We start from the raw sequence: 23,544 nt of genomic DNA on the forward strand, positions 1-23,544 counted from the left end.
GGTTCAGTGTCCCTGAGGTGGTTCTGGTGTCCCCCTGGTGTGTTTGGTGTCCCCATGGCAGGTTTGGTGTCCCTCTGGTGGGTTTGGTGTCCCCATGATGGGTTTGGTGTCCCCAACACGGGTTTGGTGTCCCCACGGTGTGTTTGGTGTCCCCATGTCAGGTTTGGTGTCCCCAAGGTGGTTCTGGCGTCCCCCTGGTGGGTTCGGTGTCCCCATGGCATGTCTGGTGTCCCCAGGGTGGGTTTGGTGTCCCCATGGCAGGTTTGGTGGCCCTATAGTGGATTTGGTGTTCCCATGGCAGGTTTGGTGACCCCACGGTGGTTCTAATGGCTCTGTGAGGAGTTTGGTGACCCCATGGCAGGTTCAGTGTCCACAAGGAGGGTTTGGTGTCCCTGAGGTGGTTCTGGTGTCCCCCTGGTGAGTTTGGTGTCCCCATGGCAGGTTTGGTGTCCCCATGATGGGTTTGGTGACCCCAAGGAGGGTTTGGTGTCCCCATGACAAGTTGGGTGACCCCATCGCAGGTTTGGTGTCCCCAGGGTGGTTCTGGTGACCCCATGGCGGGTTCAGTGACCCCATGGCAGGTTTGGTGTCCCCATGATGGGTTTGGTGTCCCTGAGGTGGTTCTGGTGTCCCCAGCATGGGTTTGGTGTCCCCATGATGGGTTTGGTGACCCCATGGCGGGTTCGGTGTCCCCAGCATGGGTTCGGTGTCCCCACGGTGTGTTTGGTGTCCCTGAGGTGGTTCTGGTGTCCCCATGATGGGTTTGGTGTCCCCATGTCAGGTTTGGTGTCCCTGAGGTGGTTCTGGTGTCCCCATGGTGGTTCTGGTGTCCCCCTGGGTGTGTTTGGTGTCCCCATGTCAGGTTTGGTGTCCCTGAGGTGGTTCTGGTGTCCCCCTGGGTGTGTTTGGTGTCCCCATGACAAGTTTGATGGCCCCATGGTGAGTTTGGTGTCCCCAACATGGGTTCAGTGTCCCCAAGGTGTGTTTGGTGTCCCTGAGGTGGTTCTGGTGTCCCCCTGGGTGTGTTTGGTGTCCCCAACATGGGTTCAGTGTCCCTGAGGTGGTTCTGGTGTCCCCCTGGTGGGTTTGGTGTCCCCCTGGTGGGTTTGGTGTCCCCCTGGTGGGTTTGGTGTCCCTGAGGTGGTTCTGGTGTCCCCACGGTGTGTTCGGTGTCCCCATGGCAGGTTTGGTGTCCCCATGTCAGGTTTGGTGTCCCTGAGGTGGTTCTGGTGTCCCCCTGGGTGTGTTTGGTGTCCCCATGGCATGGTTCGTGACTCCATGTCAGGTTTGGTGTCCCTGAGGTGGTTCTGGTGTCCCCCTGGTGGGTTTGGTGTCCCCATGGTGGGTTTGGTGTCCCCATGTCAGGTTTGGTGTCCCCACGGTGGGTTTGGTGTCCCCCTGGTGGGTTTGGTGTCCCTGAGGTGGTTCTGGTGTCCCCCTGGTGGGTTCGGTGTCCCCATGATGGGTTTGGTGTCCCCATAGTGTGTTTGGTGTCCCCATGTCAGGTTTGGTGTCCCTGAGGTGGTTCTGGTGTCCCCCTGGTGGGTTCGGTGTCCCCAAGGAGGGTTCGGTGTCCCCATGGTGTGTTGGGTGTCCCCCTGGTGGGTTTGGTGTCCCCATGATGGGTTTGGTGTCCCCACGGTGTGTTTGGTGTCCCCCTGGTGTGTTTGGTGTCCCCATGATGGGTTTGGTGACCCCACGGTGTGTTCGGCGTCCCCATGTCAGGTTTGGTGTCCCCATGATGGGTTTGGTGACCCCATGGCGGGTTCGGTGTCCCCAGCATGGGTTCAGTGTCCCCAAGGTGTGTTTGGTGTCCCTGAGGTGGTTCTGGTGTCCCCCTGGTGGGTTCGGTGTCCCCCTGGTGGGTTTGGTGTCCCCATGACAAGTTTGATGGCCCCATGGCAGGTTTGGTGTCCCCATGATGGGTTTGGTGTCCCCTGGGTGTGTTTGGTGTCCCCATGTCAGGTTTGGTGTCCCTGAGGTGGTTCTGGTGTCCCCATGGTGTGTTTGGTGTCCCCACGGTGTGTTGGGTGTCCCCATGGTGTGTTTGGTGTCCCCATGGTGGGTTTGGTGTCCCCATGTCAGGTTCGGTGTCCCTGAGGTGGTTCTGGTGTCCCCCTGGTGTGCTTGGTGACCCCATGATGGGTTCGGTGTCCCCACGGTGTGTTGGGTGTCCCCATGACAAGTTTGATGGCCCCATGGTGTGTTTGGTGTCCCCAACATGGGTTCAGTGTCCCTGAGGTGGTTCTGGTGTCTCCTGGGTGTGTTGGGTGTCCCTGAGGTGGTTCTGGTGTCCCCCTGGGTGGGTTTGGTGTCCCCATGGTGTGTTTGGTGTCCCCAACATGGGTTCAGTGTCCCTGAGGTGGTTCTGGTGTCCCCATGGTGTGTTTGGTGTCCCCATGATGGGTTTGGTGTCCCCACGGTGTGTTGGGTGTCCCCATGGCGGGTTCGGTGTCCCCATGATGGGTTTGGTGTCCCCAACATGGGTTCAGTGTCCCTGAGGTGGTTCTGGTGTCCCCCTGGTGTGCTTGGTGTCCCCCTGGTGAGTTTGGTGTCCCCATGATGGGTTTGGTGTCCCCATGATGGGTTTGGTGTCCCCCTGGTGTGTTCGGTGTCCCCAGCATGGGTTCAGTGTCCCCAAGGTGTGTTTGGTGTCCCTGAGGTGGTTCTGGTGTCCCCACAGTGGGTTGGGTGTCCCCATGTCAGGTTTGGTGTCCCTGAGGTGGTTCTGGTGTCCCCATGTCAGGTTTGGTGTCCCTGAGGTGGTTCTGGTGTCCCTGAGGTGGTTCTGGTGTCCCCATGGTGTGTTTGGTGTCCCCATGTCAGGTTTGGTGTCCCTGAGGTGGTTCTGGTGTCCCCCTGGTGGGTTCGGTGTCCCCATGATGGGTTTGGTGTCCCTGAGGTGGTTCTGGTGTCCCCACGGTGGGTTTGGTGTCCCCAAGGAGGGTCTGGTGTCCCCACGGTGTGTTGGGTGTCCCCATGTCAGGTTTGGTGTCCCCATGATGGCTTTGGTGTCCCCACGGTGTGTTGGGTGTCCCCATGGCAGGTTTGGTGTCCCCATGATGGCTTTGGTGTCCCCACGGTGTGTTGGGTGTCCCCATGATGGGTTTGGTGTCCCCACGTCCTCACCCGGCTGACGAGGGACAGCGTCTTGCTCTCCTCCTGGTAGCGCAGCAGCGAGATGCTCTTCATGAGGTCGGCGGCCAGGATGAAGCTCTTGACGCTGATCATCTGGTGGATGTAGAGCTGCGTGTCGATGAACGCCATGCCCGTCAGCTCGTTGTCCTTCAGGCTCCACAGGAAGATCTGAGGGGACACCCCGAGGTCACCATGGAGCTCCCTGACCTTGTGGTGGCACCTCAGGTCACCAACCCAAACCCAACCCAACAAACACTGAGGTGCCACCAAGGTCAGCTCGTTGTCCTTCAGGCTCCACAGGAAGATCTGAGGGGACACAGGGACACCCTAAGGTCACCACGGAGTTCCTCGACCTTGTGGTGGCACCTCAGGTCACCAATCTGAACCAAACCAGCACTGAGTGGCCACCAAGGTCAGCCCATTGTCCCTCAGCTTCCACAGGAAGATCTGAGGGGACACCCCGAGGTCACCATGGAGCTCCTTGACCTTGTGGTGGCTCCTCAGGTCATTGGCCCAAACTCAACCCAACAAACACTGAGGTGCCACCAAGGTCAGCTTGTTGTCCCTCAGGTTCTCCAGAAGGATCTGAGGGGACACAGAGACACCCTAAGGTCACCATGGAGCTCCTTGACCTTGTGGTGGCACCTCAGGTCACCAATCTGAACCAAACCAGCACTGAGTGGCCACCAAGGTCAGCCCATTGTCCCTCGGCTTCCACAAGAAGATCTGAGGGGACACCCCGAGGTCACCATGGAGCTCCTGGAGCTCATGGTGGCACCTCGAGGTCACCAACCCAAACCCAACTGATGTGGCCACCACCATCATCCCATTGTCCTTCAGGCTCTCCAGGAGGATCTGAGGGGACAATGACACCCTAAGGTCACCATGGAGCTCCTTGACCTTGTGGTGGCTCCTCAGGTCATTGGCCCAAACTCAACCCAACAAACACTGAGGTGCCACCAAGGTCAGCTCGTTGTCCTTCAGGCTCCACAGGAAGATCTGAGGGGACACAGGGACACCCCAAGGTCACCATGGAGCTCCTTGAGCTCATGGTGGCACCTCAGGTCACCAACTCAAACCCAACTGATGTGGCCACCACCATCATCCCATTGTCCTTCAGGCTCTCCAGGAGGATCTGAGGGGACAATGACACCCTAAGGTCACCATGGAGCTCCTCAACTTTGTGGTGGCACCTCAGGTCACCAACCCAACCTGAACCCAACTGACGTTGAGGTGCCACCACCATCGTCTCATTGTCCTTCAGGCTCCACAGGAAGATCTGAGGTGACAGTGACATCTCAAGGTCACCATGGAGCTCCTTGACCTCATGGTGGTCTCTGACACCTCCTTGGTGGCACCTCAAGTCACCAATCCAAACACAACTGATGCTGAGTGGCCACCAAGATCAGCTCGTTGTCCTTGAGGTTCCACAGGAAGATCTGAGGGGACACCTGAAAGTCACCATGGAGCTCCCTGACCTTGTGGTGGCACCTCAGGTCACCAACCCAACCTGAACCCAACTGACGTTGAGGTGCCACCACCATCATCCCATTGTCCTTCAAGCTCCACAGGAAGATCTGAGGGGACACCTGAAAGTCACCATGGAGCTCCCTGACCTTGTGGTGGCCTCTGACACCTCCTTGGTGGCCCCTCAGGCCATGTGTGTGCCCAGCTGTGCCAGGTGTGTCTGTGGATATTCCCAGCTGTACCCAGGTGTGCCCAGGTGCCCCCAGGTGTGTACCCAGGTGTGTCTGTGGTTATTCCCAGGTGCCCCCAGGTGTGCCAGGTGTACCTTTTGCCCGATGGCAGACACCAGGTAGCCGTGGCAGTGGCACAGGGCTGTACCCAGGTGTGTCTGTGGTTATTCCCAGGTGTGTACCCAGGTGTGCCCAGGTGTGCCAGGTGTACCTTTTGCCCGATGGCAGACACCAGGTAGCCGTGGCAGTGGCACAGGGCCGTCACGGGTCCCTTCTGCTCCTTCTCGTAGAGCACCTTGAACTTGTTCTTGGTCAGCGGCTGCCCCGGCTCGGGCACCACCTCGATCACGTCCAGGATCAGGATCTGACAGGTGAGACATGGACAGGTGAGACATGGACAGGTGAGACATGGAGAGATGGATCCCTGGCACCACCTCGATCACGTCCAGGATCAGGATCTGACAGGTGAGACATGGACAGGTGAGACAGGTGAGACATGGAGAGATGGACCCCTGGCACCACCTCGATCACGTCCAGGATCAGGATCTGAGACACGGACAGGTGAGACAGGTGAGACACGGACAGGTGAGACAGGGACAGGTGGGACAGGTGAGACATGGACACATGGACACCTCATCACCACCTCGATCACGTCCAGGATCAGGATCTGACAGGTGAGACACGGACAGGTGAGACAGGTGAGACATGGAGAGATGGACCCCTGGCACCACCTGGATCACATCCAGGATCAGGATCTGACAGGTGAGACACGGACAGGTGAGACATGGACAGGTGAGACAGGTGAGACATGGAGACCTCATCACCACCTCGATCACGTCCAGGATCAGGATCTGACACAGGTGAGACACGGACAGGTGAGACAGGTGAGACATGGAGACCTCATGTCACCACCTCGATCACGTCCAGGATCAGGATCTGAGACAGGTGACACATGGACAGGTGTGACATGGACAGGTGAGACATGGAGACCTCATGTCACCACCTCGATCACGTCCAGGATCAGGATCTGAGACAGGTGAGACACGGACAGGTCAGACAGGTGAGACATGGAGAGATGGACCCCTGGCACCACCTCGATCACGTCCAGGATCAGGATCTGACAGGTGAGATATGGACAGGTGAGACATGGACAGGTGAGACATGGAGACCCCATGTCACCACCTCGATCACGTCCAGGATCAGGATCTGACAGGTGAGATATGGACAGGTGAGACATGGACAGGTGAGACATGGAGACCCCATGTCACCACCTCGATCACGTCCAGGATCAGGATCTGAGATAGGTGAGATAAGGACAGGTGAGACAGGTGAGACATGGAGACCTCATCACTACCTCGATCACGTCCAGGATCAGGGTCTGAGACAGGTGAGATATAGACAGGTGAGACATGGACAGGTGAGACACAGACAGGTGAGTTATGGAGACCTCATCACCATCTTGATCACATCCAGGATCAGGATCTGAGAGGTGAGCCAGGTGAGACATGGACAGGTGAAACATGGACAGGTGAAACATGGACAGGTGAAACATGGACACCTCATCACCACCTGGATCATGTCCAGGATCAGGATCTGACACAGGTGAGTTATGGACAGGTGAGACAGGTGAGACATGGAGACCCCATGTCACCACCTCGATCACGTCCAGGATCAGGATCTGAGATAGGTGAGACACGGACAGGTGAGACAGGTGAGACATGGAGAGATGGACCCCTGGCACCACCTCGATCACGTCCAGGATCAGGATCTGACACAGGGACAGGTGAGACAGGTGAGATATGGACAGGTGAGACATGGACACATGGACACCTCATCACCACCTGGATCATGTCCAGGATCAGGATCTGACAGGTGAGACATGGACAGGTGAGACAGGGACAGGTGAGACATGGAGGAGTGGGACATGGACAGGTGAGCCATGGAGACCCCATGTCACCGCCTGGATCACGTCCAGGATCAGGATCTGACACAGGTGAGACATGGACAGTTGAGATATGGACAGGTGAGATATGGACAGGTGAGCCATGGGACCCTCCAGGAGAGCCATGGACCCCCTGGTACCACCTTGATCATGTCCACATCAGGATCTGAGACATGGACAGGTGAGCCATGGACAGGTGAGCCATGGAGACCCCATGTCACCGCCTGGATCACGTCCAGGATCAGGATCTGAGACAGGTGAGACACGGACAGGTGAGACATGGACAGGTGAGACAGGTGAGACATGGAGGGGTGGGACATGGACAGGTGAGACATGGAGACCCCATGTCACCACCTCGATCACGTCCAGGATCAGGATCTGAGATAGGTGAGACATGGACAGGTGAGACACAGACAGGTAAGTTATGGAGCCCCATGTCATCACCTCGATCACATCCAGGATCAGGATCTGACAGGTGAGACAGGTGAGACACGGAGGAGTGGGACATGGACAAGTGAGACATGGAGACCCCATGTCACCACCTCGATCACGTCCAGGATCAGGATCTGAGACAGGTGAGACATGGACAGGTGCGTTATGGACAGGTGAGTTATGGACAGGTGAGACACGGACAGGTGAGACATGGACAGGTGCGTTATGGACAGGTGAGTTATGGACAGGTGAGACACGGACAGGTGAGACACGGACAGGTGAGACACGGACCCTCCAGGAGAGCCATGGACCCCCTGGTACCACCTCGATCGTGTCCAGGATCAGGATCTGAGACACGGACAGGTGAGACATGGACAGGTGAGACAGGTGAGACATGGACACATGGACACCTCATCACCACCTCGATCACGTCCAGGACCAGGATCTGGGACAGGGACAGGTGACACAGGTGAGACATGGACACATGGACACCTCATCACCACCTGGATCATGTCCAGGATCAGGATCTGACACAGGTGAGACACGGACAGGTGAGACAGGGACAGGTGAGACATGGAGGGATGGGACACAGGTGAGACATGTGAGACACGGACAGGTGAGACACGGACCCTCCAGGAGAGCCATGGACCCCCTGGTACCACCTCGATCGTGTCCAGGATCAGGATCTGACAGGTGAGACAGGTGAGACACGGAGGGGTGGGACATGGACAGGTGAGCCATGGAGACCCCATGTCACCGCCTGGATCACATCCAGGATCAGGATCTGACAGGTGAGACACAGACAGGTGAGACAGGTGAGACATGGAGGGGTGGGACATGGACAGGTGAGACATGGAGCCTCATGTCACCACCTCAATCACATCCAAGATCAGGATCTGAGACAGGTGAGACATGGACAGGTGAGACATGGACACATGGACACCTCATCACCACCTGGATCATGTCCAGGATCAGGATCTGACAGCTGAGACATGGACAGGTGAGACAGGTGAGACATGGAGAGATGGACCCCTGGCACCACCTCGATCACATCCAGGATCAGGATCTGAGACAGGTGAGACATGGACAGGTGACACAGGTGGGACATGGACAGGTGAGTTATGGACAGACCAGGAGAGCCATGGACCCCCTGGCACCACCTCGATCATGTCCAGGATCAGGATCTGAGTCATGGACAGGTGAGACAGGGACAGGTGAGACACGGCCAGGTGGGACACGGCCAGGTGAGCCACGGACAGAGCAGGTGAGTCCTGGCACCCCCAGGTGTGTCCTGAAACTCTCCAGGTGTTCCCCCAGAACACCTTCAGAGCCCACAGGTGTCCCAAAGGTGTCCCAAAGGTGAAACCAGGGTTCCCGGAACGTGCCCCAGGTGTGCCCAGGTATCCCAGGTGCCCCCAGGTGTGCCCAGGTGCCCCCAGGTGTGCCATACCCGGCCCCGGCAGGTGACCTCCTCGCCCTGCACCAGGCAGGTGTGACCCCCAGGTGTGCCCAGGTGCCCCCAGGTGTATCCCAGGTGTGCCCAGCTGATCCCCAGGTGCCCCCAGGTGTGCCCAGGTGTATCCCAGGTGCCCCCAGGTGCCCCCAAGTGCGCCCAGGTATATCCCAGGTGCCCCCAGGTGTGCCCAGGTACGTACCCGGCCCTGGCAGGTGACCTCCTCGCCCTGCATCAGGCAGGTGTGACCCCAGGTGTATCCCAGGTGTGCCCAGGTGTATCCCAGGTGCCCCCAGGTGCCCCCAGGTGTGCCCAGGTGTGCCGTACCCGGCCCCGGCAGGTGACCTCCTCGCCCTGCATCAGGCAGGTGTGACCCCAGGTGTGCCCAGGTGTATCCCAGGTGCCCCCAGGTGTGCCCAGGTGCGTACCCGGCCCCGGCAGGTGACCTCCTCGCCCTGCATCAGGCAGGTGTGACCCCAGGTGTGCCCCCAGGTGTGCCCAGGTGTATCCCAGGTGCCCCCAGGTGTGCCGTACCCGGCCCTGGCAGGTGACCTCCTCGCCCTGCATCAGGCAGGTGTGACCCCAGGTGTGCCCAGGTGTATCCCAGGTGTGCCCAGCTGATCCCCAGGTGCCCCCAGGTGTGCCCAGGTGTATCCCAGGTGTGACCCCAGGTGTGACCCCAGGTGTGCCCAGGTGTGACCCCAGGTGTGACCCCAGGTGTGACCCCAGCTGTACCCAGGTGTATCCCAGGTGCCCCCAGGTGTATCCCAGGTGCCCCCAGGTGTGCCCAGGTACATACCCGGCCCCGGCAGGTGACCTCCTCGCCCTGCATCAGGCAGGTGTGACCCCAGGTGTATCCCAGCTGTACCCAGGTGTGCCCAGGTGTATCCCAGGTGTGACCCCAGGTGTGCCCAGGTGCCCCCAGGTGTGCCCAGGTACATACCCGGCCCCAGCAGGTGACCTCCTCGCCCTGCATCAGGCAGGTGTGACCCCAGGTGTGCCCAGGTGTATCCCAGGTGTGCCCAGGTGCCCCCAGGTGTGCCATACCCGGCCCCGGCAGGTGACCTCCTCGCCCTGCATCAGGCAGGTGTGACCCCAGGTGTATCCCAGGTGTGCCCAGGTGTGCCCAGGTGTATCCCAGGTGTGACCCCAGGTGTATCCCAGGTGCCCCCAGGTGTGCCCAGGTACGTACCTGGCCCCGGCAGGTGACCTCCTCGCCCTGCACCAGGCAGGTGTGACCCCAGGTGTATCCCAGGTGCCCCCAGGTGTGCCCAGGTGCCCCCAGGTGTATCCCAGGTGTATCCCAGGTGCCCCCAGGTGTATCCCAGGTGCCCCCAGGTGTGCCCAGGTGCCCCCAGGTGCCCCCAAGTGTGCCCAGCTGTACCCAGGTGCCCCCAGGTGTATCCCAGGTGCCCCCAGGTGTGACCCCAGCTGTACCCAGGTGCCCCCAGGTGTGCCCAGGTGTATCCCAGGTGTGCCCAGGTGTATCCCAGGTGTATCCCAGGTGTGCCCAGGTACGTACCCGGCCCCGGCAGGTGACCTCCTCGCCCTGCATCAGGCAGGTGCCCACGGCCACGTAGCCCTTGAGGCCCGACACCGTCTCCTCGGAGCGCAGCGACACCGTCTTCATGCAGGTGACGTGCTCCCACTCCTCCAGGGCAATCCTGGGCACAGGTGGGCACAGGTGAGCTCAGAGTGGGCACAGGTGGGCACAGGTGAGCTCAGGGTGGGCACAGGTGAGACATGGGGGGGTCAGGGTGGGCACCCCAGGTGTGGCTCAGGTCACCCCATGCAGGTGATGTGTGCCCACTCCTCCAGGGCCATCCTGCACAGGTGGGCACAGGTGAGCTCAGGGTGGGCACAGGTGAGACCAGGTGGGCACAGGTGAGGTCAGGGTGGGGTCATAGGGGCACCCCAGGAACACATCACTTCATGCAGGTGACGTGCTCCCACTCCTCCAGCGCGATCCTGGGCACAGGTGGGCACAGGTGAGCTCAGGGTGGGCACAGGTGAGCTCAGGGTGGGCACAGGTGGGCACAGGTGAGCTCAGGGTGGGCACAGGTGAGGTCAGGGTGGGGTCAGAGGGGCACCCCAGGGGTCTCAGGTCACCCCATGCAGGTGATGTGTGCCCGCTCCTCCAGGGCCATCCTGCACAGGTGGGACCAGGTGGGCACAGGTGAGCTCAGGGCGGGCACAGGTGGGCACAGGTGAGACATGGGGGGGTCAGGGTGGGCACCCCAGGTGTGGCTCAGGTCACCCCATGCAGGTGTGTGCCCGCTCCTCCAGGGCCATCCTGCACAGGTGGGACCAGGTGGGCACAGGTGAGGTCAGGGTGGGCACAGGTGGGCACAGGTGAGGTCAGGGTGGGCACAGGTGGGCACAGGTGAGGTCAGGGTGGGCACAGGTGAGACCAGGGTGGGGTCAGGGTGGGGTCAGAGGGGCACTCCAGGTGTGGCTCAGGTCACCCCATGCAGGTGTGTGCCCGCTCCTCCAGCGCAATCCTGGGCATAGGTGGGCACAGGTGAGCTCAGGGTGGGCACAGGTGAGCTCAGGGTGGGCACAGGTGGGCACAGGTGAGACATGGGGGGGTCAGGGTGGGCACCCCAGGTGTGGCTCAGGTCACCCCATGCAGATGTGTGCCCGCTCCTCCAGGGCGATCCTGCACAGGTGGGACCAGGTGAGCTCAGGGTGGGCACAGGTGGGCACAGGTGAGACATGGGGGGGGTCAGGGTGGGCACCCCAGGTGTGGCTCAGGTCACCCCATGCAGATGTGTGCCCGCTCCTCCAGGGCCATCCTGCACAGGTGGGACCAGGTGAGCTCAGGGCGGGCACAGGTGAGGTCACGGTGGGCACAGGTGGGCACAAGTGAGACATGGGGGGATCAGGGGGCACCCCAGGGGTCTCAGGTGACATTCCACATGTGGCTCAGGTGGTGCCCCAGGTGTGGCTCAGGTCACCCCATGCAGGTGTGTGCCCGCTCCTCCAGGGTGATCCTGCACAGGTGGGCACAGGTGGGACCAGGTGGGCACAGGTGAGACATGGGGGGGTCAGGGTGGGCACCCCAGGTGTGGCTCAGGTCACCCCATGCAGGTGATGTGTGCCCGCTCCTCCAGGGCCATCCTGGGCACAGGTGGGCACAGGAGATTTTGGGGTCCCACCTGGTGTTGGGGATGGGGTTGTGCAGGGTTTGGGATTTTTGGGGTTCCCAGGACATTTTGGGGTTCCCAGGTGTATTTAGGGTATTTTTGGGGTCCCACCTGGTGTTGGGGATGGGTTCACTGTGGGGTTTGGGATTTTTGGGGTTCCTGAGGGGATTTTTGGGGTTCCCAAGCACATTTTGGGGTCCCACCTGGTGTTGGGGATGGGTCACTGTGGGGTTTCGGATTTTTGGGGTTCCTGAGGGGATTTTTGGGGTTCCCAGGTGTATTTAGGGTATTTTTGGGGACACACCTGGTGTTGGGGATGGGTCACTGAGGGGTTTGGGATTTTTGGGGTTCCCAAGGACATTTTGGGGTTCCCAATGGGATTTAGGTGATTTTGGGGTCCCACCTGGTGTTGGGGATGGGGTCACTGCGGGGTTTGGGATTTTTGGGGTTCCCAAGCACATTTTGGGGACACACCTGGTGTTGGGGATGGGGTCACTGCGGGGTTTGGGATTTTTGGGGTTCCCAGGACGTTTTGGGGTTTCCAATAGGATTTTTTGGGGTTCCCAGGACATTTCGGGGTTCCCAAGGACATTTTGGGGTTTTTGGGGTCCCAGTCCCACCTGGTGTTGGGGATGGGGTCACTGTGGGGTTTGGGATTTTTGGGGTTCCCAGGTGTATTTAGGGTATTTTTGGGGCCCCACCTGGTGTTGGGGATGGGGCCACTGTGGGGTTTGGGATTTTTGGGGTTCCTGAGGGGATTTTTGGGGTTCCCAAGCACATTTTGGGGTCCCACCTGGTGTTGGGGATGGGGTCACTGTGGGGTTTGGGATTTTTGGGGTTCCCAGGTGTATTTAGGTGATTTTGGGGTCCCACCTGGTGTTGGGGATGGGGTCACTGAGGGGTTTGGGATTTTTGGGGTTCCTGAGGGGATTTTCGGGGTTCCCAAGCACATTTTGGGGTCCCACCTGGTGTTGGGGATGGGGTCACTGTGGGGTTTGGGATTTTTGGGGTTCCCAGGTGTATTTAGGTGATTTTGGGGTCCCACCTGGTGTTGGGGATGGGGTTGTGCAGGGTTTGGGATTTTTGGGGTTCCTGAGGGGATTTTCGGGGTTCCCAAGGACATTTTGGGGTTCCCAAGGACATTTTGGGGTTTTTGGGGTCCCACCTGGTGTTGGGGATGGGGCCACTGTGGGGTTTGGGATTTTTGAGGTTCCCAAGGACATTTTGGGGTTCCCAAGGACATTTTGGGGTTTTTGGGGACACACCTGGTGTTGGGGATGGGGCCACTGTGGGGTTTGGGATTTTTGGGGTTCCCAAGGACATTTTGGGGTTTTTGGGGGTCCCAGTCCCACCTGGTGTTGGGGATGGGGTCACTGAGGGGTTTGGGATTTTTGGGGTTCCCAGGACATTTCGGGGTTCCCAGGATATTTTGGGGTTCCCAAGGACATTTTGGGGTTTTTGGGGTCCCAGTCCCACCTGGTGTTGGGGATGGGGTCACTGTGGGGTTTGGGATTTTTGGGGTTCCCAGATGTATTTAGGGTATTTTTGGGGTCCCACCTGGTGTTGGGGATGGGGTCACTGTGGGGTTTGGGATTTTTGGGGTTCCCAGGACATTTCGGGGTTCCCAAGGACATTTTGGGGTTCCCAGGTGTATTTAGGGTATTTTTGGGGTATTTTTGGGGTCCCACCTGGTGTTGGGGATGGGGTCACTGTGGGGTTTGGGATTTTTGGGGTTCCCAGGTGTATTTAGGGTAGGGGCCACTGAGGGGTTTGGGATTTTTGGGGTTCCTGAGGGGATTTTTGGGGTTCCCAGGACATTTTAGGGTTCCCAGGATATTTCGGGGTTCCCAAGGACATTTTGGGGTTCCTAGGATGTTTAGGTGATTTTGGGGTCCCACCTGGTGTTGGGGATGGGGTCACTGTGGGGTTTGGGATTTTTGGGGTTCATGAAGGATTTCTGGGGCTCCTGATGGGATTTTTGGGGTCCCACCTGGTGTTGGGGATGAGGCCACTGTGGGGTTTGGGATTTTGAGGTTCTCAATGGGATTTTTGGGGTTCCCAGGATGTTTAGGTGATTTTGGGGTCCCACCTGGTGTTGGGGATGGGGTCACTGAGGGGTTTGGGATTTTTGGGGTTCCTGAGGGGATTTTTGGGGTTCCCAAGCACATTTTGGGGACACACCTGGTGTTGGGGATGGGGTCACTGAGGGGTTTGGGATTTTTGGGGTTCCCAGGTGTATTTAGGTGATTTTGGGGTCCCACCTGGTGTTGGGGATGGGGTCACTGTGGGGTTTGGGATTTTTGGGGTTCCCAGGTGTATTTAGGGTATTTTTGGGGACACACCTGGTGTTGGGGATGGGGTCACTGAGGGGTTTGGGATTTTTGGGGTTCCCGAGGGGATTTTTGGGGTTCCCAGGACATTTCGGGGTTCCCAAGGACATTTTGGGGTTTTTGGGGGTCCCAGTCCCACCTGGTGTTGGGGATGGGGTCACTGTGGGGTTTGGGATTTTCGGGTTTCCTGAGGACATTTCGGGGTTCCCAAGGACATTTTGGGGTTCCCAGGTGTATTTAGGGTATTTTTGGGGTCCCACCTGGTGTTGGGGATGGGGTCACTGTGGGGTTTGGGATTTTTGGGGTTCCCAGGTGTATTTAGGGTATTTTTGGGGTCCCACCTGGTGTTGGGGATGGGGTCACTGTGGGGTTTGGGATTTTTGGGGTTCCCAAGCACATTTTGGGGTCCCACCTCGTGTTGGGGATGGGGTCACTGTGAGGTTTGGGATTTTTGGGGTTCCCAGGTGTATTTAGGGTATTTTTGGGGACACACCTGGTGTTGGGGATGGGGTCACTGCGGGGTTTGGGATTTTTGGGGTTCCCAGGTGTATTTAGGGTATTTTTGGGGTATTTTTGGGGACACACCTGGTGTTGGGGATGGGTCACTGTGGGGTTTGGGATTTTTGGGGTTCCCAGGTGTATTTAGGGTATATTTAGGGTATTTTTGGGGACACACCTGGTGTTGGGGATGGGGTCACTGCGGGGTTTGGGATTTTTGGGGTTCCCAGGTGTATTTAGGGTATATTTAGGGTATTTTTGGGGACACACCTGGTGTTGGGGATGGGGTCACTGAGGGGTTTGGGATTTTTGGGGTTCCCAGGACATTTTGGGGTTCCCAAGGACATATTGGGGTTTTTGGGGTCCCACCTGGTGTTGGGGATGGCCTCCCAGCTGACGGGCGAGATGAGCTGGATGCTGAAGGCCTCCTGCTGGGGGGGGGACGTAGCGCTCGTCTGGGGACACCCAGAGGGGACACGGTCAGGGGACACTGGGGACATTGGGGACAGTGGGGACACTGGGGATATTGGGGACATTGGGGACACTGGGACACTGGGATTGGGGACACCGAGAGGGGACACGGTCAGGGGACACTGGGGACACTGGGGACACTGGGGACATTGGGGACAGTGGGGACATTGGGGACACTGGGACACTGGGATTGGGGACACCGAGAGGGGACACGGTCGGGGGGGGGACACTGGGGACATGGGGACAGCGGGGACACCGAGAGGGGACACGGTCAGGGGGGACAGTGGGACATTGGGACATCGGGGATATTGGGGACACCCAGAGGGGACACGGTCAGGAGGGGACACTGGGGACACTGGGGACACTGGGGACACTGGGGACATTGGGGACATTGGGGATATTGGGGACACTGGGGACACTGGGGACATTGGGGACACTGGGATTGGGGACACTGGGGACATTGGGGACACTGGGATTGGGGACACGGTCAGGGGACAGCAGGGACAGTGGGATTGGGGACACCGAGAGGGGACAGGGTCAGGGGGGGGGACACTGGGGACATGGGGACATCGGGGACACCGAGAGGGGACACGGTCAGGGGGGACACTGGGGACACTGGGGATATTGGGGACACTGGGATTGGGGACACGGTCAGGGGACAGCAGGGACAGTGGGATTGGGGACACCCAGAGGGGACACGGTCAGGGGGGACAGCGGGGACATGGGGACAGTGGGGACACTGAGAGGGGACACGGACAGGGGGGACAGTGGGGACACTGGGGACAGTGGGGACACTGGGGATATTGGGGACACTGGGGACACTGAGAGGGGACACGGACAGGGGGGACAGTGGGGACATTGGGGACACTGCGGGGGACTGGGGACACTGGAGACATTGGGATTAGGGACAGTGGGATTGGGGACATGGGGACAGTGGGGACACTGGGACTGGGGACACTGGGATTGGGGACACTGGGACTGGGGACACTGGGGGGACTGGGGACACTGGGGACAGTGGGATTGGGGACACCGAGAGAGGACACAGGGCCAGGGGGGACAGCGAGGACATGGGGACAGGGGGGGACACTGGGATTGGGGACACTGGGGACAGTGGGGATACTGGGGACAGGGGGGACACTGGGATTGGGGACACTGGGAGCAGTGGGGACACCAGGATTGGGAGAATCGGGGGACACTGGGGACACTAGGATTGGGGACACAGGGTCACGGGGGGCACTGGGGACACTGGGGACACCGGGGACACTGGGAATGCTGGGGGTGTTGGTACTGGGGACACTGGGACTGGGGGGGACACAGAGATCTGGGGGTGTCCCCAGGGACATGTCCAGGTGTGCCCAGGTGTCCCCAAGCTGTCCCCATGTGACCCCAGGTACCCCCAGGTACCCCCAGGTGCCCCCAAGAGTATCATAGGTGTGCCCAGCTGCCCCCAGGTGTGCCCAGGTTTATCCAAGGTGTGCCCAGGTCTATCCCAGGTGCCCCCAGGTGTGCCCAGGACTATGCCAGGTGTATCCCCAGGTGTCCCCAGGTGTATCCCAGGTGTGCCCAGGTGCCCCCAGGTCTATCCCAGGTGCCCCCAGGTCTATCCCAGGTGTATCCCAGGTGTGCCCAGGTCTATCCCAGGTGCCCCCAGGTCTATCCCAGGTGTATCCCAGGTGTGCCCAGGTGCCCCCAGCTGTGCCCAGGTGCCCCCAGGTGTATCCCAGGTGCCCCAAACTGTCCCCATGTGACCCCAGGTACCCCCAGGTGCCCCCAAGAGTATCATAGGTGTGCCCAGCTGCCCCCAGGCGCCCCCAGGTGTATCCCAGGTGCCCCCAGGTGTTCTATCCCACGTGCCCCCTGGTGCCCCCAGGTGCTCCCAGGTGTTCTATCCCAGGAGCCCCCAGCTGTCCCCAGGTGCCCCCAGGTGTCCCCAGGTGCCCCCAGGTCTATCCCAGGTGTCCCCAGGTGCCCCCAGGTCTATCCCAGGTGTATCCCAGGTGTGCCCAGGTGCCCCCAGGTGTATCCCAGGTGTGCCCAGGTCTATCCCAGGTGTATGCCCTATGCCCCCAGGTCTATCCCAGGTGTTCTATCCCAGGTGCCCCCAGGTGCCCCCAGGTGTCCCCAGGTGTTCTATCCCAGGTGCCCCCAGCTGCCCCCAGGTGTATCCCAGGTGCCCCCAGCTGCCCCCAGGTGTATCCCAGGTGTCCCCAGGAGCCCCCAGGTGTATCCCAGGTGCCCCCAGGTGTATCCCAGGTGTATCCCAGGTGCCCCCAGGTGTTCTATCCCAGGTGCCCCCAGGTGTCCCCAGCTGTGCCCAGGTGCCCCCAGGTGTATCCCAGGTGCCCCCAGGTGTGCCCAGGTGTATCCCAGGTGTATCCCAGGTGCCCCCAGGTGTATCCCAGGTGCCCCCAGGAGCCCCCAGGTGTGTCCAGGTGCCCCCCAGGTGTATCCCAGGTGCCCCCAGGTGTGCCCAGGTGCCCCCAGCTGTCCCCAGGTGCCCCCAGGTGTATCCCAGGTGCCCCCAGGTGTGCCCAGGTGCCCCCAGCTGTCCCCAGGTGCCCCCAGGTGTATCCCAGGAGTCCCCAGGTGCCCACCCCCAGGAGCCCCCAGGTGTATCCCAGCTGTCCCCCCAGGTGTCCCCAGGTGCCCCCAGGTGTATCCCAGGTGCCCCCAGGTCTGTCCCAGGTGTCCCCAGGGTGCCCCCAGGTGTTCTATCCCAGGTGCCCCCAGGTCTATCCAGGTGCCCCCAGGTGTATCCCCAGCTGTCCCCAGGTGTCCCAGCTGTCCCCAGGTGTATCCCAGGTGTGCCCAGGTGTCCCCAGGTGCCCCAGGTGTGCCCAGGTGCACCCAGGTGTATCCCAGGTGCCCCCAGGAGCCCCCAGGTGTTCTATCCCAGGTGCCCCCAGGTCTATCCCAGGTGCCCCCAGGTGTATCCCCAGCTGTCCCCAGGTGCCCCAGCTGCCCCCCAGGTCTATCCCAGGTGTGCCCAGGTGTATCCCAGGTGCCCCCAGGAGCCCCCAGGTGTATCCCAGGTGTTCTATCCCAGGTGTTCTATCCCAGGGTTCTATCCCAGGTGCCCTCACCTCTCTCGATGCTCTCGAACTCCTTCTCCTCCCCGGTCATGCGCGGGATCCGCGTGCAGGGGTGGGGGGAGCTGGTGGCCACCGCGTACACCTGGGGGGGGGGGGGCAGGGCTGAGACCCCTCCCCAAAATCCCCCAAAATCCCCCAAAACCCCCAAAATCCCCCATGGACACCTGGGGGGGGGCAGAGCTGAGACCCCTCCCCAAAATCCCCCGGGACCCCCCAAAAATCCCCATGTACACCTGGGGGGGGGGGCAGGGCTGAGACCCCTCCCCAAAAACCCCCCGGGACCCCCCAAAATCCCCCATGTACACCTGGGGGGGGGCAGGGCTGAGACCCCCCCAAAATCCCCCATGGACAACCTGGGGGTGGGGGCAGCGCTGAGACCCCTCCCCAAAATCCCCCAAAACCCCCCAAAATCCCCCATGTACACCTGGGGGGAGGGGCAGCGCTGAGACCCCTCCCCAAAATCCCCCAAAACCCCCCAAAATCCCCCATGGACACCTGGGGGGGGAGGGGCAGCGCTGAGACCCCTCCCCAAAATCCCCCAAAACCCCCCAGGACCCCCAAAATCCCCCGGGGACCCCCAAAATCCCCCATGTACACCTGGGGGGGGCAGCGCTGAGACCCCTCCCCAAAACCCCCCGGGACCCCCAAAATCCCCCATGTACACCTGGGGGGGGCAGCGCTGAGACCCCTCCCCAAAATCCCCCAAAACCCCCCGGGACCCCCCAAAATCCCCCATGACACCGGGGGGGGGGCAGGGCTGAGACCCCCCCCAAAATCCCCCAAAATCCCCGGGACCCCCCAAATTCCCCATGTACACCTGGGGGGGGGCAGCGCTGAGACCCCCTCCCCAAAAATCCCCCATGGACACCTGGGGGATGGGCAGGGCTGAGACCCCCCCAAAATCCCCCAAAAACCCCCCAAAATCCCCCATGTACACCTGGGGGGGGGCAGCGCTGAGACCCCTCCCCAAAATCCCCCAAAACCCCGCCAAAATTCCCCATGTACACCTGGGGGGGGCAGCGCTGAGACCTCCTCCCAAAATCCCCCAAAACCCCCCGGGACCCCCCAAATCCCACATGGACACCTGGGGGGGGGGGCAGGGCTGAGACCCCTCCCCAAAATCCCCCAAAACTCCCCAAAATCCCCCATGTACCACCTGGGGGGGGGGGCAGCGCTGAGACCCCTCCCAAAATCCCCCAAAATCCCCCGGGACCCCCAAAATCCCCCATGTACACCTGGGGGGGAGCAGAGCTGAGACCCCTCCCAAAATCCCCCAAAACCCCCCAGGACCCCCCAAAATCCCCCATGGACAACCTGGGGGGGGGCAGCGCTGAGACCCTCCCCAAAATCCCCCAAAACCCCCAAAATCCCCATGTACACCTGGGTGGGGGAGCAGGGCTGAGACCCCTCCCCAAAATCCCCCATGTACACCTGGGTGGGGGGAGCAGGGCTGAGACCCCTCCCCAAAATCCCCCAAAACCCCCCAAAATCCCTCCATGTACACCTGGGGGGGGGGCAGGGCTGAGACCCCTCCCCAAAATCCCCCATGGACACCTGGGGGGGGCAGCGCTGAGACCCCTCCCCAAAATCCCCCAAAATCCCCCGGGACCCCCAAAATCCCCCATGGACACCTGGGGGGGAGCAGCGCTGAGACCCCTCCCCAAAATCCCCCAAAATCCCCAAAACCCCCCGGGACCCCCCAAAATTCCCCAGGACCTCCCCCCAGGTTTGTCCTGGCTGTGCCCAGGTGTGCCCAGGTGTGTTGTGGGTGTGCCCCAGGTGTGCCCAGGTGTATTGTGGAGTGCCTCAGGTGTGCCCAAGTGTGTTGTGGGTGTGCCCAGGTGTATCCTGACCATATCCAGGTGTGCCCAGGTGTGTTCTGGCTGTGCCCAGGTGTGCTCTGGCCGTGCCCAGGTGTGCCCAGGTGTGTTGTGGCTGTGCCCAGGTGTAATGTGAGTATGCCCAGGTGTGTCCAGGTGTGGGCCCAGGTGTGCCTGGATGTATTGTGGGTATGCCCAGGTGTGTGCCCAGGTGTGCCCACGTGTGTTCTGGCTGTACCCAGGTGCACCCGGGTGTGGTGTGGGTGTGCCCAGGTGTGCTCTGGCCATGCCCAGGTGTGCCCAGGTGTGTTGTGGCTGTGCCCAGGTGTAATGTGAGTATGCCCAGGTGTGTCCAGGTGTGCTCAGGTGTGTTCTGGCTGTACCCAGGTGCACCCGGGTGTGGTGTTGCTGTGCCCAGGTGTGCCCAGGTATGCTCTGGGTGTATTGTGGGTATGCCCAGGTGTGCCCAGGTGTGCTCTGGCCATGCCCAGATGTGCCCAGGTGTGTTGTGGCTGTGCCTAAGTGTGTTCTGGCTGTACCCAGGTGTGCCCAGGTGTGCCCAGGTGTGTTGTGGCTGTGCCCAGGTGTAATGTGAGTATGCCCAGGTGTGCCCAGGTGTGCTCAGGTGTGTTCTGGCTGTACCCAGGTGCACCTGGGTGTGGTGTGGGTGTGCCCAGGTGTGCCCATGTATGCTCTGGGTGTATTGTGGGTATGCCCAGGTGTGCCCAGGTGTGCTCAGGTGTGTTCTGGCTGTACCCAGGTGTACCTGGGTGTGGTGTTGCTGTGCCCAGGTGTGCCCAGGTGTGTCCAGGTGTGCCCAGGTGTGTTCTGGCTGTACCCAGGTGTAGCCGGGTGTGATGTTGCTGTGCCCAGGTGTGTTCTGACAATACTCAGGTGTGCCCAGGTGTGCCCAGGTGTGCCCACCTTGGACTCCACGTGGTAGGCCACGTAGTGGGCGGTGCAGCGCAGGGGGATCTTGCGCACGGGCCAGGGGGCGTCGTACGACAGGTACGCGGGGAGGACACTGATCCTTAATTCACCCTAAAATAAAATTAACCAAAATTAACCAAAATTAATTAACCTAAATTACACCAAACACACGACAGGTACAGGGAGCACGCTGATCCTGAGCTCACCCTGAAATTAACAAAAATTAATTAACCTAAATTACACCAAACACAGGACAGGTACGCGGGGAGGACGCTGGTCCTTAATTCACCCTAAAATAAAATTAACCAAAATTAATTAACCTAAATTACACCAAACACACGACAGGTACGCGGGGAGGACACTGATCCTTAATTCACCCTGAAATTAACCAAAATTAATTAACCTAAATTACACCAAACACAGGACAGGTACGCAGGGAGGACACTGATCCTCAATTCACCCTAAAATAAAATTAACCAAAATTAATTAACCTAAATTACACCAAACACAGGACAGGTACGCAGGGAGGACGCTGATCCTTAATTCACCCTGAAATAAAATTAACCAAAATTAATTAACCTAAATTACACCAAACACACGACAGGTACGCGGGGAGCACGCTGATCCTCAATTCACCCTGAAATTAACCAAAATTAATTAACCTAAATTACACCAAACACAGGACAGGTACGCGGGGAGGACACTGATCCTCAATTCACCCTGAAATTAACCAAAATTAATTAAACTAAATTACACCAAACACACGACAGGTACGCAGGGAGGACGCTGACCCTCAGCTCACCCTGAAATTAACCAAAATTAACCAAAATTAATTAACCTAAATTACACCAAACACAGGACAGGTACGTGGGGAGGACGCTGATCCTTAATTCACCCTAAAATAAAATTAACCAAAATTAATTAACCTAAATTACACCAAACACACGACAGGTACGCGGGGAGGACACTGATCCTCAGCTCACCCTGAAATTAACCAAAATTAACCAAAATTAATTAACCTAAATTACACCAAACACACGACAGGTACACGGGGAGGACACTGATCCTTAATTCACCCTAAAATAAACAAAAATTAACCAAAATTAACCCAAATTACACCAAACACAGGACAGGTACGCAGGGAGGACACTGATCCTGAGCTCACCCTGAAATTAACAAAAATTAACCTAAATTAATTAACCTAAATTACACCAAACACACGACAGGTACGCGGGGAGGACACTGATCCTTAATTCACCCTAAAATAAAATTAACCAAAATTAATTAACCCAAATTACACCAAACACACGACAGGTACGCGGGGAGGACACTGATCCTTAATTCACCCTAAAATAAAATTAACCAAAATTAATTAACCTAAATTACACCAAACACAGGACAGGTACGCGGGGAGGACACTGATCCTTAATTCACCCTGAAATTAACCAAAATTAATTAACCTAAATTACACCAAACACACGACAGGTACGCGGGGAGCACGCTGATCCTTAATTCACCCTAAAATAAAATTAACCAAAATTAATTAACCTAAATTACACCAAACACACGACAGGTACGCGGGGAGGACACTGATCCTTAATTCACCCTAAAATAAAATTAACCAAAATTAATTAACCTAAATTACACCAAACACAGGACAGGTACGCAGGGAGGACACTGATCCTTAATTCACCCTAAAACAAAATTAACCAAAATTAATTAACCTAAATTACACCAAACACACGACAGGTACGCGGGGAGGACACTGATCCTTAATTCACCCTGAAATTAACCAAAATTAATTAACCCAAATTACACCAAACACAGGACAGGTACAGGGAGCACGCTGATCCTTAATTCACCCTAAAATAAAATTAACCAAAATTAATTAACCTAAATTACACCAAACACAGGACAGGTACGCGGGGAGGACACTGATCCTTAATTCACCCTAAAATAAAATTAACCAAAATTAATTAACCTAAATTACACCAAACACACGACAGGTACGCGGGGAGGACACTGATCCTTAATTCACCCTGAAATTAACCAAAATTAACCAAAATTAATTAACCTAAATTACACCAAACACAGGACAGGTAAGCGGGGAGGACACTGATCCTTAATTCACCCTGAAATAAAATTAACCAAAATTAATTAACCTAAATTACACCAAACACAGGACAGGTACGCGGGGAGGACACTGATCCTTAATTCACCCTGAAATTAACCAAAATTAACAAAAATTAATTAACCTAAATTACACCAAACACACGACAGGTACGCGGGGAGGACGCTGATCCTCAATTCACCCTGAAATTAACCAAAATTAACCTAAATTAATTAACCTAAATTACACCAAACACACGACAGGTACGCAGGGAGCACGCTGATCCTTAATTCACCCTGAAATTAACCAAAATTAATTAACCTAAATTACACCAAACACACGACAGGTACGCAGGGAGGACACTGATCCTTAATTCACCCTGAAATTAACCAAAATTAATTAACCTAAATTACACCAAACACAGGACAGGTACGCGGGGAGGACACTGATCCTTAATTCACCCTGAAATTAACCAAAATTAATTA

At 58.2% G+C, this 23,544-nt stretch overlaps 1 protein-coding gene across 1 annotated transcript in view; it reads right to left on the minus strand.

The window, feature by feature from the left end:
- The window catches only part of CPSF1 (cleavage and polyadenylation specific factor 1), a 168,648-nt gene that overhangs the window by 26,489 nt on the left and 118,615 nt on the right, over positions 1-23,544 (minus strand). The window contains 7 exon segments of the mRNA XM_074558745.1: positions 3,130-3,306; positions 5,047-5,199; positions 10,185-10,326; positions 15,006-15,076; positions 15,078-15,091; positions 18,191-18,281; positions 20,944-21,060. Of these exon segments, the coding sequence (XP_074414846.1) occupies positions 3,130-3,306; positions 5,047-5,199; positions 10,185-10,326; positions 15,006-15,076; positions 15,078-15,091; positions 18,191-18,281; positions 20,944-21,060 (765 nt within the window).

Source organism: Zonotrichia albicollis, chromosome 1 (assembly GCF_047830755.1).
Source record: "Zonotrichia albicollis isolate bZonAlb1 chromosome 1, bZonAlb1.hap1, whole genome shotgun sequence".
Lineage (NCBI taxonomy): Eukaryota > Metazoa > Chordata > Aves > Passeriformes > Passerellidae > Zonotrichia > Zonotrichia albicollis.